The sequence below is a fragment of the Papio anubis genome, chromosome 5, assembly GCF_008728515.1.
Source record: "Papio anubis isolate 15944 chromosome 5, Panubis1.0, whole genome shotgun sequence".
Classification (NCBI taxonomy): Eukaryota; Metazoa; Chordata; class Mammalia; order Primates; family Cercopithecidae; genus Papio; species Papio anubis.
Window position 1 is genome coordinate 140,784,058 of NC_044980.1, and position 16,473 is coordinate 140,800,530.

Below are 16,473 nucleotides of genomic sequence, written 5' to 3' on the forward strand. Positions count from 1 at the left end.
CTTGAACCTGGGAGAATGAGGTTTCAGTGAGCCAAGATTGTGCCACTGCATGCCAGCCTGGCAACAGAGTGAGACTCCATCTCAAAAAAACAAAAAGCAAACAAACAAAAGAACAAGAACAATGATGTAGAGGGGTGTGTATTTACCTTTCTACTCCAAAGCTAAGTTGGTGGAGGTAGAGAAGTAATGGACCATTTTTATGTAGAGACATTTCTCCTTTAGGATAATATGTACTGGGTGCTAGGAATGACTGTTTTGTCCTCCCTTTTCTTATAGCCAGCAAGAAGCAAAAGAAAAAGGAGCTGAACCCAGAGCAAAAGTCAAAAGAGAAGCTGAAAAGGTAGTGATCCTGAATGTTTACACCGCAATGAAAGTATGAGGTCTGGCAGTATCTCTGTAAAAATAACTATGGAATTACTGAAACCCCAGTTGTGAGGGAACTAGAGGTTCATTTAGTCCAGGGGTTGAGAAACTTTTTCTTAACAGAACAGATAGCAGATATTTCCGTTTTTGTGGCCATATAATCTCTGTCACAACTACTCAACTTGGCTGTTGTGACTCTAAGATAGCCCTAAACTGTATACAAACATATGGGCATGACTGACTCCAGTACAATTTTGTTTATAAAAACAAATGGCTGGTCAGATGTAGATCACAGGTCACAGTTTGTAAACCCCTGATTTATTCCGTTCCCATATATTAATATTAAGATTTAAAATTCAGAGACTGGGCACGCTGGCTCGCGCCTGTAATCCCAGCACTTTGGGAGGCGGAGGTGGGCGGATCACGAGATCAGGAGATCGAGACCATCCTGGCTAATATGGTGAAACCCCGTCTCTACTAAAAACATAGAAAAAATTAACCAGGAGTGGTGCCGGGTGCCTGTAGTCCCAGCTACTTGGGAGGCTGAGGCAGGAGAATGACGTGAACCCGGGAGGCGGAGCTTGCAGTGAGCCAAGATCGTGCCACTACACTCCAGCCTGGGCGACAGAGCAAGACTCCATCTCAAAAAAAAAAAAAAAAAAAAAAAAAAGAAAAGAAAAAAAGAAAAAGAAAAAAAGAAAAAAAAATTCAGAGAAAAAGAATAACTTACTTATAAAGTTAGTGGGAGTATGAGTATCAGCACCAATATCTTCATACTTCAAAGTTCTGGAAACAATAGAATTCAATCCTAGACTTGCTGATACCAAAGCCAGCCTTCTTTCTAGCACACAATGTGTTTTTGATTACCACATTTGGTCAACACATGTGTTCCTTGCTTTACCTGTGGTTATATTTTCGTGCCCATATTTGGGAAAAATATTAAAAAGTAGCATCCCCAAATAATATTTTCTCGGATTCAAAAAGGCTGGCTCCAAGTAGTTTATTCCAAGTTGTGGTCATTTCCCTACCCCCATCAAAGACTATTGATAATAAAAATCACCTCTAAAGAAGTATTGCCCTGGAATTCTGTATGTTTGGCTTGTTTACAGTTGTATTGCACAGTTGTAATTCTAAATTTAAAAATAATAGCAGTTCACATGAAAAATAGATTCACTCTTCAACATCTATAAGAGAAAATTCTTCAGTATGAGATAATTTCAGATTTCACATTACTGCTACAGACAAACTCTCCTCTCATATTATTTTTCTTTTGCTAAATATGATTAATTAGGGGATCTGGCAATGAACTTTTAAGCAGAGCTAGGAGAAAAATTCCCTCTTTCATTTTCTTTGAATTTCAATTTAAGCTAAAGAATTCAGAATAAAATACAAAATCAATTGTAACTGCCATTTGTAATTAACTCTTTGATCTTAAGTGATTGCTTATTCTGTCTCAATTCCTCATGTAACCCTAAACAAGGAGTGTGCCCAGTCATCAGAGAACTAAGTTTATTGAGAGTCTTGTGTATGGTTGCAAGTTTAGTCTGGATTTGGGGGCTATCAAGGAAAAAGAAATAGAGCCTTCTTCTTAAGTCCTGTGGGCTTAATAGAAATTGAACACTATAATTGCCAGAAAAAAGATTCTCAGGTCATTTTCTCTCTCTCTCTCTCTTTTTTTTTTTTCATAAAGCACTTGGTAGGAACCCAATAAACTAATTTCCAAGAAGATACTCAAGCTTTCTCCTCTTCTTTTCCTTTTAGGAGACATGCGATGAATTTCGGAGTCTTTTGCAAAATGGAAAACTTTTCTGCACAAGGGAAAATGATCCTGTGCGTGGCCCAGATGGCAAGACCCATGGCAACAAGTGTGCCATGTGTAAGGCAGTCTTGTGAGTGCACAAAGAAAACCGCTACTGTGGGATGGTGGAATTGGGGAAGCAATGAGCCAGGCAAATAATATGTATTGTGTTTGTCCTTTCCTTACATGTAATAGAAACAGAAGGTTATCTATAAAGCATTTGAAAGAAATCTTTTCTTTATGATGGCCAAGATTCACAGTTCTAGAAATTAAAAAAAATATACAACTAAGTTATTACATTCTCTGTTAGTTCTGGGGTAGACTCTACCAGCAGACCACACTTCCTGGATAAAATTCTTAAGTTATTTGCTATCAAGTGGATCCTTTCTCTGGATCATCTCGCAATTCACGTTGGAAAGAAAACACACAGATTTTAATATCAAAGTCCTCACCTACATTGTTGAAAATAACACATTTTCAGAAAATGAAAAGTAGGTTTTTACATAAAGTTTGGAAGTACACCCAGAATATTTAAGTCATTCAATAGCATTTACCAAACATCTACAATGTACAATGTGTATAATGATTATACAAAGGTGAATGAAATAGACAATCTTCTCAGAAATCATGCAGTCTACTGAGATTAGTCTTGGACATAAGGTAATATAATACAAAGGAGGAACTGTTGAATGAAAAATTTGTCTGCAGTATGTTATGATACTTCAAGAAAGAGACAGTTAATAGAAAGTTTTATGGTGGGATAGAACTGGACCTTATAATTTAGATAAAATGTGGACATGACAGAAAGTAATGAGAGGAAAAGAGGGGAACAGCAAGAGTAAGGATCTAAAATTAGGAAAAAAGCAAGTCATTTAGTTTAGTCAGAACTTACCGACTTTATCAACCTTGAATGCATACCACAGATTTTGAGGTCAATTCTATATGTAATGGGAAGCTACAAAAATTGTTCAGATAGGACAGTAAGTGGCATAAATATTGTTCCTTTAGGAAGATTCATTTATCAGCAGTAAACAGGAGAACAAAAGAAAGAAAGTACTAAACTTAAGAATTGCTACTCGTGTAGTGGGGAGGAGCTGCAATAAATAACCTAGGAAGAGGCAGCTCTGCAGAGCAAGGATGTAGGTTAGAAGGCAAGTGGATCAAGGTGGGGGATGCTGGGAAAGTGAAGTCAATGTCATGTGGCAACAGCTATGCAAGCTGAAGGACAGTGAGCAATTACAGATGATTCCACTGTTTTGTGTTTGTTTTTTTGTGAAAGGTAGAAAATCCAGGAGAAAGAATACATTTGGTAGAGAAGATAATGATTTTGGGGCCTCTTGATCATTAGGTATTTATGATAAACACAGTTGGAGATCCCTAGTGAACATTTATGAAATGTTAGTTAATTGCTCATCTTGTCTTTTTTTGTTTTTTGTTTGTTTGTTTGTTTTTTGATGTGGAGCCTCACTCTGTCATCCACACTGAAGTGCAGGGATGCACTCTCGGCTCACTGCAACTTCCGCCTCCCAGGTTCAAGCGATTCTCCTGCCCCAGCCTCCCTAGTAGCTGGTGTTACAGGCATACGCCACCACACCGGCTAATTCTTGTATTTTTAGTAGAGACAGGGTTTCGCCATGTTGGCCAGACTGGTCTCGAACTCCTGACCTCAAGGATCCACCCACCTCAGGCTTCCAAAGTGCTGAGATTACAGGTGTGAGCCACCACATCCAGCTTTACTCACCTTGTCTTGTTTGTGGTGATATATATGTGGTGTTCTTTTGTTTTAATGAGACCCCTTCCTGACAAAGGACTCCATATAATTTATATTTTTATTTTCAGAGAAGGACTGCAGCAGAGTAGATGTTAACTCAATGCTCAATAATTCTATACATATGTGATTTGTTCATATAATGAGAAACTCAAAGAAATGCACACCATTATCTGTAATCTATTATTCCCTACCTCCCACTTTCTAATTTCCAGCCAGAAAGAAGATGAGGAAAGAAAGAGGAAAGAAGAAGAAGATCAGAGAAATGCTGCAGGACATGGTTCCAGTGATGGTGGAGGAGGAAACACTCAGGTGAGAGCAACCTCTAATTTCAGTAACTGGGGCGGGCTCAACTCCTTGACAATAGGACTATGACACAACATATATAGTCTATGGTAAAGGCAGTTTTATACAGTGCTGCGTCCTTGGGAGAACAGATAATTTTCTCCTTAAGTTTGCAGGTAAGATATCAGCACATTTTCACTGCTTTGGGCTTCATTTTGACTACTTTACACCTTGAAATAATTAACAATATATAATGACCTTATCCCAGTCTCCTGAGCCCTCTTTATGGTAATCTAGACCTCATATCAATAATTGTTCTCATCAGCATCACATGCTCTTCATTTTCTTTCATTATTCTTTCTTGCCTTGGACAGAGCCACTTTTCTGAGGTGTCTTTTCTGTTGATCCAAGGCAGCATGATAGGATAAAAGAGCACAGGCTTTGGAGTCAGATTGGGGTACGAACTTGCCCCTACTACCTGGACGTGTGAGACATTGAGTAAATTACTTCCTCTCACTGAATTCTACTTTCCCTGATTTAGCAGTACTCTTCCAGGGATAAAAGAAAATAATTTAGGCAAAGGTTTAGCATGTTTCTTGAGGCATTTTTAAGTGTCAGCATGGCAATGTTGCACAGAAGGTCACTCCTTGGGTCAATGAACACAGTTTCATAAAATTGCAGTCACCTTATTTATCTTTTTACAACCCTGGAATATCAGACCATGCCTTCACTTCCAGATCTGACAAAGGCCCAATATTTACCTTTGATAAACTCTGGTTGTTCTGTTTTTTCCATCTTTTTTGCTTTAGGAGGCTGAGTTCTCTCTTTTAAGGAATAGCCCTGTTGATTAGACTTGTCTGATAAACATTTTGTCTGTCTTGTTCATAACTTGGTCAAACCTACCTTCCTTGACATTTTGTGTAACTTTGGGTTTTCCTCCAGCATTTTTCTCTCTCTTCTATCTGCACTAGAGATCTGCACATTTTTTTTCTGTATAAGGCCTGATAAATACTTTCAGCATTGAGGGCATTGTGGGTCATATAATGTCTGCTGCAACTATTTCACTCTGCCATTGTTGTGGGAAAGAAGCCAAAAAATAATATCTGAATAAATGAGTGAGGATGTGTTTCAGCAAAACTTTATGTGTAAGAACAGGCAGCAGGAAAGACTTTTCCCTGTGGGCTACACAATTGACCCTTGAACAACGTGGGTTTGAACTTCCCAGGTCCACTTGTACGTAATTGTTTTCAACCAAACTTAGATGAAAAATACAGGATTTGTGGGAGGTGACACCTGCGTATCTGGAGGACTAACTTTTTGTATAGGTGAGTTGTACAGGGCCAACTGACAGACTTGAGTATACATGGATTTTGATCCTGGAACTAGTCCCCTAAGTGTACCAAGGGGAACCTGTAGCTTGCTGACATTTAATATATGCTGTTAAATTCAGTCATATTTACAATTTCCTTGTATAGATCCTTAAAAGCAACATTAGTTGCCATGATAATTCATCTCTTGTAATTAGAACGTGGGTGATTTTGGTCCCTTTTTCTCTGCAGATACCAGATCTAGATTTTTTTTTTTTTTTGAGACTGAGTCTCGCCCTGTCACCCAGACTGGAGTGCAATGGCGTAATCTTGGCTCACTGCAACTTCTGCCTTCTGGGTTCAAACGATTCTCCTACCTCAGCCACCCGAATAGCTGGGATTACAGGCTCCCGCCGCCATGCCCAGCTAATTTTCATATTTTTAGTAGAGATGGGTTTCACCATGTTGTCCAGGCTGGTCCCGAACTCCTGACTCATGATCCGCCCACCTTGGCCTCCCAAAGTGCTGGGATTACAGGCATGAGCCACCGCGCCCAGCTGCCGCCACCCAGGTGCCGAGGCAAGAGATCGAGGGCACGAGCTGTTCCAGTATAATAAAATATATGAAATAAGAATATACTAGATATAGATAACAGATATGATTATGTATGAATATCATTAACCATTAGTTTGTAGCAATTACTCTTTACTCCTTGCTGTACAATTATAACTTAGGAAAAACCAGGCCATACAGAGATAGGAACTGAGGGGACATAGTGAGAAGTGACCAGAAGACAAGAGTGTGAGCCTTCTGTTATGCCCAGGCAGGGCCACCAGAGGGCTCCTTGGTCTAGTGGAACGCCAGCATCTGGGAAGATGCCCGCTGCCAAGCAGACCCTGGTCTAGCGGTAGCGTCAGTGTCAAGGAAAAACACTTGCTACTTAGCAGACCAGGAAAGGGAGTCTCCGTTTCCCCGGAGTTCAGAGAAGACTCTACTCCTCCCCATCTTGTGGAGGGCCTGACATCAGTCAGGGCCACCCACAGTTATCCGGAGGCCTAACCGTCTCCCTGTGATGCTGTGCTTCAGTGGTCACGCTCCTAGTCCGCCTTCATGTTCCATCCTGTACACCTGGCTCTGCCTTTTAGATAACAGTAACAAATGAGTGAAAGTAATAAAAAGTTTCTGATATGGAGAAATAATGGCATAAGCTGTCTCTCTCTCTCTCCTCTCTTTCTCTCTGCCTTGACTGCCAGGCAGGGAAGGGCCCCTTGTCCAGTGGACACGTGACCCACGTGACTTTCCCTATCATTGGAGATGGCTCTCACTCATTACCCTGTCCCTTTGTCTTGTATCCAATAAATATCAGCGCAGCCTGGCATTCGGGGCCACTACCGGTCTCCGCGTCTTGGTGGTAGTGGTCCCCCGGGCCCAGTTGTCTTTTCTTTTATCTCTTTGTCTTGTGTCTTTATTCCTACAATCTCTCGTCTCCGCACAAGGGGAGAAAAACCCACCGACCCTGTGGGGCTGGACCCTACACCCGGCGGTGTTATGTTTCTTATAAAGAGAGGTGAAAGAACTTCTCTTACTCAGATTGTTAAAAATATTTATTAAGAATACAGTAGACTAAGTAATCCAGGGGGACTTCATTCTTCTCTGTTTTCAGGATAAATGTGCTGAGTTTCGGGAACAAATGAAAAATGGAAGACTCAGCTGTACTCGGGAGAGTGATCCTGTACGTGATGCCGATGGCAAATCGTACAACAATAAGTGTACAATGTGTAAAGCAAAATTGTAAGTATTTCTCTCAACAGGCATGTCTAAAACATAGTCACATTCCTCTTGAATGAATGGCTATTTCTCATTTGCTATGGCTCTTTCCATGCAAATTATTCTTTTTGCTAGTTTCCAAATATTATATTTTTTCTCTTGCATTCTCTAAGGAACAATGAGCCTTAGCAAGGGCAGTTAACCAAGTGGCTGATTTCTATTGTATTTTCTATTACAATTCTGTGAAGTCTAAGTCCTATCATAGTAGACCCTTGTTCTTTATTGTGCCAGAATTCTAGGAAGACTTTGTGATGGCCATTTGGAATCATTGACCAGCACAGTTGAAGAAAGTTGGCTTCTTGTCATTTGCACGGGACACACTTACTGCATAATCCAGGGTCAATATGTGTTAACAAGACGAATATTGAATTTTTTCTCCTCCAGGGAAAGAGAAGCAGAGAGAAAAAATGATGATTCTCACTCCAGCTCAAATGGGACTGGATCAGAATCAGGGAAGGTGAGTTATTATTTGGATTTTGGCAAGAATGTTCTTTCTGTGAGTCAACAGTTGGTGATCAAAACTACAGAAGAAGGTGCCAATATGATCAAGCTAGAGCTTGCCCATAGAAGGTCAGGAGTTACCAAGTTATCAGTGATTATCACTTTATGAGGCAATTTTATAAATAATAGTTTATTAATCATTTCAACAGCCTGGTCAAATATGGCCTTTTAACCTTATTTTATAGATAGGGAAAATGAGGTTTTGCAAGTACACTGGGATTTATTTTTGTTTTTGTATTATTTTGCTGCTATTATAAGTTACTACAAGCAGTTGTTTAAAGTAACACAAATTTATTATCTTATATTTCTGGATTCCATAAGTTTTAAATGGGTCTGATCATGCTAAAATGAAGGTGTCGATAACGCTGCATTCCTTTGTGGAGGCTCTAGGTGAGGATCTGGTTCTTTGCTTTTTCTAACTTCTAGAAGCTACCTGTATTCCTTAGCTTGTGGCCACCCTTAAGCCAGTGATGGCCAGTCAAGTCCTTCTCATGTTGTATCGTTCTCACACTGACTCTCCTGCCTCTGCCTCTCTCTTTCATGAGTAAGAACCTTTGCGATTACCTGGGCCCCACTTGGATAATCCGGGGTAACTTCCCCATTTTAAATTCAGCCGATTAGCAATCTTAATTCCATATTCAGCCATAATTCCTCCTTGCCATGAAAGCAACCTATCTGGAGGTTCCAGGAATTAGAACATATGTCTAAAACAGAGTCTGATTCCACAGAGGACATTGTGGAATGTCCTCTCTGTGGGCCATTATTTTGCCTACCACAGCAAGGTTACATGGCTGCCTGACTCTTGGAAAGAAATCCTCTGATTCTCAAATCCAATCAGATACCTTCTGTAAAAACAGCACTTCCAATATAATCTTTCCATCTTTTCAGGATACATGTGATGAGTTTAGAAACCAAATGAAAAATGGAAAACTTATCTGCACTCGAGAAAGTGACCCTGTCCGGGGTCCAGATGGCAAGACACATGGCAATAAGTGTGCTATGTGTAAGGAAAAACTGTGAGTATGTTTCAAAATGAGATTTTGCCTGTGAGTCTTAAAGTACAATAGTCATTTCTTACCAGTTTAAGAAAATGCCAGTTGTCTTAGAAACAGATCTAGTAATTAATGAGGTGTTTGTTCACTTTGATTGAAATGTTTCATTGTTTTCCCCCCAGGGAAAAGGAAGCAGCTGAAAAAAAAAAGAAAGAGGATGAAAACAGGAGCAATACGGGAGAAAGGAGCAATGACAAAGAGGTAATAGATGTTAGACACGCTAATACCTGAATTCAGTTAGTTCACTGTATGGTAAATTTATTCAACAAATATTCATGAAATGCTGACTCTGTCCCAGTCATTGGCAATATAATGGTAAACAATGAAGTCATGGCCAGACCTTGAAAATAAATAGCATGCTCTTCAATTCCCCAAGAATGACTCTGATGCAATTGTAGAACCAGTGACAATTGTTAAATTATTGTAGTTAGCCAGTGAATTTCATTTTTGAATTTTTTCTTTCCTTTGAGACAGGATCTTGCTGTTGCTCAGGCTTGTCTTGAACTCCTGAGCTCAAGTGATCTGCTGGAGCTCAAGTCTTAGCCTCCCAAAGTGCTGGGATTACATGAGCCATCGCACTTGGCTGTTTCTGAATTTTTTAAACAAATAAATATCAAACAATCAGATGCCAAAAATTACAAAGAAAATTAGTATCAAAAGTTTGGAGTTTGAGGCCAGGAACGGTGGCTCATGACTGTAATCCCAGCACTTTGAGAAGCCGAGGCAGGCGGATCAGGAGGTCAGGAGATCGAGACCATCCTGGCTAACACGGTGAAACCCCGTCTCTACTAAAAATACAAAAAATTAACCGAGCATGGTGGCTGGTGCCTGGAGTCCCAGCTACTGGGGAGGATGAGGCAGGAGAATGGCATGAACCCGGGAGGCGGAGCTTGCAGTGAGCTGAGATCACGCTATTGCACTCCAGCCTGGGCGACAGAGCGAGACTCCATCTCAAAAAAAAACAAAAACAAAAACAAAAAACAACAACAACAACAATAAAAAAAACAGAAAGAAAAAAAGTTGGAGTTTGAGATAATAAATTCTTGATCTGGCATTTCATTGCCACCTAGTGTTCAGTTTTAGTCTTCATAAATAGTATTCAACACTACAACACCAACACGTAGACTATTACACAGCACAATCTCTTTTAATCCACTGACGGACTCCAGTTAGAACAGAAAAATAGTAAAATTTCCCTAGGAAGATTTTTCCTATTGGTAGGGCAACTTTTAATGAAGCCTGTAGTGACTAAAGAAAATGAAATATTAATAGTAATTATCATTATTTAAAAATATTTTGGGAATTTTATTGCACAACTGCACATGATCTTTAAAGGACATCTATTTAAAATCTTGGTAAATTTTTAATTTTATGATCCTTATCTAAAAAATTTAAAACAGAAGAATGCTATCTATATGTATAGATAGAAAATATTGAGTGAAAAAAACCAACAATAAAGAAAATATGGAGGCAGGGTGTGGTAACTCACTCTTATAATTCCAGTGTTTTGGGAGACCAGAGCACGAGAATTGCTTGAGCCTGAGAGTTCAAAACCAGCCTGGGCAACATAGTGAGACCCTGTCTCTAAAAATAATAATAATAACAATAATAATAAAATTAGCCGGGCATGATGGTGCAAACCTGCAACTCTAGCTACTGGGAGGTTAAGGTGAGCAGATCACTTGAGCCCAGGAGTTCAAGGCAGCAGTGAGCTGTGATAGCATTATGGCACTCCAGCCTGGGCAACAGAGTGAGAACTTGTCTTAAAAAAATAAATAAAAAGAAAATATTGAGATTGTGTGTGTGTGTGTGTATGTGTGTGTGTGTGAAATAGAGAACTACAGTTTTATCTACACATGCAAAGTTAAATAAGGTTTACCAATAATTATATTTAAACCTCCCCCAAAATTTATGCAGTGGGTAATATTTTTCTAATTTTTTAGAATTCAGGAAAACTTAAGAGAAGTTAGTTACACATAAATAATGAATAGAAGAACCAAAGACTGAATTGCAGGGTTGCAATACAGTCAGAGGAGTGCTATTATAGACGTATGTGGTATTGTGAGCACCTGGAAAAGAAAATACTTCCAGTAATTTGTGAAAATGGTGGTTGTGAGACATTTAATATGTTGATAGGTATTTAATTCCAGAGAATTAATACCTTTTTGAATGCTGCAATAAAAAGTAAGGCCTGGAATTGTTTGTTTACGGACATCACAATTTAAAGAAAGAAGGGTAAGTACAATCTAGGTTACTGTGTTATTTTTTAAGGTAATGTTTCCATATCATCACTTTGGCTCTTTGGGCTTAAATGAAGTTCCAGAGACTTCTGAAGCTCTCTGAAGATTTTGATACATTCCAGATCTTGTCTGTAGACTCGGTTCTATTGGCTTCTTTTTACGATCATTATGTTTCAATGAACACAAAAGGCAGCTCCATGTACTTATCCACAGATAGGAGTTTTATTCTCTGCCTTGTAAAAGGAAATAAGTAAAAAGGTATAGCCTGGTGGTTAGCAGGTTTCTGATCACAAATTCAACACTGACTTTATTTAATATCGCTGAGATTCATTTTTCTCATCTGTAAAATGGGAATGATGAGTATTTATTTATAAGATTTTTACAACCACTAAAATAAATCTGTTAAGCCACACGACAAAGCACTTTGCACAATAAAAATGTTTTTTTTTTTTTGTTTTTTTGTTTTTGCTTGTTCTTGGTAAATTGTTGTTGAGAAATGAAGCTGAAAGTTTACATGTTTTTATGTTTTGCAGAAGAGTGTCTTTTAGTTCATTCCAGGGCTTTTGAAGTAGACTTTTTATGTGTGGAACACTGAGTGCACTCATGGGGAGACAGGTTTGGGGCTCCGCCTCATAGAAAATTGTATTAAAATGAGATGGGGCAGGGCATTGGGGGCTCATGCCTGTAATCTCAGTGCTTTAGGAGGCCAATGTGAGATAATCACTTGAAGCCAAGAGTTTAAGACCAGCCCAGGCAACACAGAGAGACTCCCGTCTCTACAAAAATTTTAAAATATTAGCTAGGCACCGTGGCACATGCCTATAGTTCTAGCTACTTAGGAGGCTGAGGTGGGAGTGTTGCTTGAGCCCAGTAGTTGGAGGCTATGATGAGCTATGATTGCACCACTGCACTCCAGGCTGGACAGCAGAGCAAGATCATATATATATATACACACACACACAAACACACACACATATATATATATACACACACGCACACGCATATACACACACACACTTAGTTTTTAAAGGAATAGGCTGCTTTAGGCAGTACTGAAATTCCATTAGGGCAAGACAATCATTTGAGAGAGATGCAATGAACAAGATTCAAACTTCTTACGTAGAGATTGACTAAAGTGCCTTTAAAACATATTTCTTCTCTGAAATTTTACTTTCTCTGTTTTTTTTCCTGTGTTATGAGTTTATATCTAATCAGTCAATCACGTTATCAGGTTTTAAAGATTATACCATGACAGTAACATCTTTTTTTGCTACTGTTGGTAGGATCTGTGTCGTGAATTTCGAAGCATGCGGATAAATGGGAAGCTTATCTGCACCAGAGAAAATAACCCTGTTCGAGGCCCATATGGCAAGATGCACATCAATAAATGTGCTATGTGTCAGAGCATCTTGTACGTAAAAAGGTTTATCAATAAATTTGATAGTTGTGCCTGTTTGCCAGAAATTAGTTCTTGTTACTTTTAAAACCTAAGATACTTGGCATCACACATTAATGATACGATAGCTCCTCTCTTTTGAAGAGACAATTTCCAAAGCCCTTTCACAATAATTTTTTTATTTTGATGTTGAGAAGCATAATCACACCCAGAACCTCTGGGGTAGGAAGAGGTAGCTTATCAGCTACATAACCTGGGACAGGCCAGTTCATTGTGCAGAGCCTCAGTTCCTCCTAAGGGAAAAATAACGGCACAATATAGTTTTGTGGAGATTCGAGGACATTTTAAAAATGCTTCTGAACTTCAAAGCATTATACCTATGTAAATAACAATCAAAACTATGAGTTTAGTTATAATTTAATTAGAGAAGTAAAAATGAAAATTATAGAAACTTTCTAGATAAGAGTCATAAGTCTGTTATATTAAGGAAAAATAAAGACCTTTTAGGATCATATTTTTCTGGATAAGAGTATAGTAACAGCATCTATGATAGTTGATAGCATTGCCACAAATATATTATCATGAAAATTCCAACAATCAGAACTGATTAGCTTATAGAAAAGTATTCTTAGAATTTTATTTTCAAGTATAAGAAAATAGTGTTAGATTTGCTAATGTTTAGCATTGAAGAAACACTTGGTTAAAGACAATTCAGTAACAACCCTAGAAAAATTACCCTATCTTTTTTTTTTTTAAATCTGCAGCGATCGAGAAGCTAATGAAAGAAAAAAGAAAGATGAAGAGAAATCAAGTAGCAAGCCCTCAAATAATGCAAAGGTTATATCTTAAAGGATACCAAAATAACTCTCTTACTTTTCACCCTCGGAATTTTGCATTCTTCTCCAGTTTTGGGAATAATAAAGATACTAATCTCTTAATTTCAAAGAAAATTGATTTTACTAGTCTTGTCACTTTGGATCATAACAAGATTTTCTGGGGAGTTTTGGGGTTTGATATCATTTTTGATTTTGTGGAAAATTCTCTGAGTGTGTGTGTCAATTAATGTTTTAGTCTTTCTTCCTTGGGAGAAATATGGATTGAAAAGTAGAGGGTAAAATTCTTTACCAACTCAACTGCGTGCTTATCTTTGACACTTTAAGTGTGAAATAAGGCTTTGGGTAGCTCGTTGATATTTATTTTAATAATTCAGGCAATATAAACTAATCTAAGTCTCCCTTTTAGCTTCCCTTCTGTTTTCACCAGAAGATTTTATCAGCATTAAAGAATCAGTAGTGTGTGTGCATGATGCTTTCTTTTCTATTTCTTTTTCAAGACTACAAAGAAGACATCTTCATTCAGTTCTTTAATAGTAACAATCACATTTGTAGAGTTAGATCCCTAAACAATTGTCCTTTTGTCAAAAGCATACTTCATCGGGAAAATAGGGGAAAGGAAGGGTAGATGAATGGGAGGAAAAAACAAGAAGGTCTATCAAGTGTTGTGTTATGTTTCCCTACATTTTTCAGGACCAGTGCAGACAGGTTCAGAATGAAGCAGAGGATGCAAAGTTTAGACAACCTGTGTGTTCCTTGGCCTCTGTTGCCAGCATAAGTACAGAGAGTCTGAGCCCAGAACTAAGAGAGGACTTCCTAAAACCAAGTTTGAAAAAATCACTAAGCCAAAAAGGGACAAAGTCACGTTCACTTTCCCTTTCTCATTTTCTAGGATGAGTGCAGTGAATTTCGAAACTATATAAGGAACAATGAGCTCATCTGCCCTAGAGAGAATGACCCAGTGCGCGGTGCTGATGGAAAGTTCTATACAAACAAGTGCTACATGTGCAGAGCTGTCTTGTGAGTAAGATGATTCTGCTCCTCCTGCAGCTAGCAGGGGAGGTGCATTTTTAGAAACTGCTGATTGAATAAATTTGTGTATTTATGAACCCTATGGGATTTTAAAAATAAGTCTTTAGAATTCAAGTCCTCAAATTGAAATACCTGATATAGTAGAAAGAACATTTAGACTTGGAGACAGAAATTCCGTAAGTTCTAACCAAGATGTATACTAACTGTGTCATTAAACAATTTGTTTTCAACTTTCAGCATCATAATTAGAAGAAATTCTTCAAGATCTTTATTCCACAACTAGATCAGACTCAATTGAGATGCCTCATAAAAATAAACACACATTTTATAAACCCCAAAATATATTACATCAGAATCTTGGGGTGATGTAATTTATTTTTTAGAAAGAGTTTCTAGATTATTCTAAAAAGCAACTAGAAGTGGAGAGCAATGGACATTATAAATGATGATGATGATGATGGTCGTAAAGCGCACTGTGAACACAACAGTTGTCAAATTTATTTAGCTTTTCATAGTAAGTGTTCTTTGAGGGAGGAATTACCAAATACTACTCTCATTTTATGTTCTAGAAAATCAAAACTTAAGCACATTAAGCCGCTTGTCATCTGTTAAGTGATGAAAGTTCTAAACCAGCTCCTAATTGTGTATTTTCTTAATATGTTATCCTGGTCACTATCTCAATGTTCTGTGATTATTATTTATTTATTTGTTTATTTATTTATTTACTGAGACAGTGTCTCACTCTGTTGCCCAGGCTGGAGTGCAATGGTGCAATCTCAGGTCACTGCAACCTCTGCCTCCCGGGTTCAAGAGATTCTCTTTGCCTCAGCCTTCCGAGTAGCTGGGATAGCAGGTGTGCACCACCATGCCCAGCTAATTTTTGTATTTTTAGTAGAGACAGAGTTTCTGTTGGCCAGGCTGGTCTCCAACTCCTGACCTCAGGTGATTCGCCAGCCTAGGCCTCCCAAAATGCTGGGGTTACAGGCGTGAGGTACCATGCCTGTCCTCTGTCATATTTTATGAGGATTGCTTAACTTCTCACTGAAAGTTATAGGAACCGTTTCTTATTTTCAGTTACTTTTTGTTTTCTTCTCTAGTCTAACAGAAGCTTTGGAAAGGGCAAAACTTCAAGAAAAGCCATCCCATGTTAGAGCTTCTCAAGAGGAAGACAGCCCAGACTCTCTCAGTTCTCTGGTAAGGAGGACTATTTCTGAAAAGCTACTTATCAGTTTACTTTTCTTGATTTTTTTTTTTTTTGACCTGTTGCTATTTGCTATTTTCATAGAAGGGTCTGAGGTTTGCTGATTCAGTGCATCCTGACGTCATTTGAGGACTATATGCAGTTTATGCTTGGCAAGAGTTCTGGGGTTTCTCATTAGTGCCTTATTCTGTGCCCTTTGAGATTATTTGCCTTGCTTCAGTTTAGTACATTTTGAAATTTACAATGTGGGTGTGGAATAATTGTGACTAATCTCACATGTGGTAGAATACGTAGTCAGGTGCCTCAATTCTGTAATTTTAGCAGACCAACAAGTTTCCTCACCTAGCTTCCGCTTATTTCCCTCCTCCAACCAAATCCGTGTCCACATCCTGGAACTCTATGCCAAGCATGCTCACAGGTGTAAATTTCCACAAATTAGCAATTCGCAGTAGCTGAAACTTCTTGTTTAAAATATAGGCTGAACTGGGTGTGGTGGCTCATGTAAGTTGGGCTCTACGTCAGGGATACAAAGGCATGGAGAAGAGCTATTAACAAAATATGTTTTTTTAAAAAAATGCTAAAGTATAATAGTCACATAAAAGAAATGCACATATTTCTTCTGTGATAGTAGCAAGAAATAAGATATCATCAGCAGACCAGTAACCCCCTCATTCTCCCTCATAATCTACAGTCTGTTTTGGAGCTGAGATTTCTTTTGGAGAAATAAATCTTTCATTATTCATTTCTTTTCATCAAGCCAGCAGTCCTTTTGTCAGTCTACAAATACTTATTGAGCACCCACTATTTTTCCAGGCATTATTTATGTATGCTAGGTTAATAGCCATAAACAAAAGAGATAGCACTCACTCC

General features: G+C 38.4%; 1 protein-coding gene across 8 annotated transcripts in view; it reads left to right on the plus strand.

The window, feature by feature from the left end:
* The window catches only part of SPINK5 (serine peptidase inhibitor Kazal type 5), a 111,957-nt gene that overhangs the window by 86,243 nt on the left and 9,241 nt on the right, over positions 1-16,473 (plus strand). For 7 of the 8 annotated variants that reach the window (XM_031666531.1, XM_031666526.1, XM_031666527.1 and 4 more), the window contains 11 exons: positions 277-340; positions 2,125-2,252; positions 4,145-4,241; positions 7,185-7,312; positions 7,733-7,805; positions 8,738-8,865; positions 9,024-9,102; positions 12,425-12,552; positions 13,302-13,374; positions 14,263-14,390; positions 15,500-15,596. In XM_031666531.1, coding sequence (XP_031522391.1) covers positions 277-340; positions 2,125-2,252; positions 4,145-4,241; positions 7,185-7,312; positions 7,733-7,805; positions 8,738-8,865; positions 9,024-9,102; positions 12,425-12,552; positions 13,302-13,374; positions 14,263-14,390; positions 15,500-15,596 — 1,123 coding nt within the window. Of the gene's footprint in view, positions 1-276; positions 341-2,124; positions 2,253-4,144; positions 4,242-7,184; positions 7,313-7,732; positions 7,806-8,737; positions 8,866-9,023; positions 9,103-12,424; positions 12,553-13,301; positions 13,375-14,063; positions 14,153-14,261; positions 14,391-15,499; positions 15,597-16,473 lie in introns of all 8 variants that reach the window. The other variant, XM_031666533.1, reaches the window with a different exon arrangement.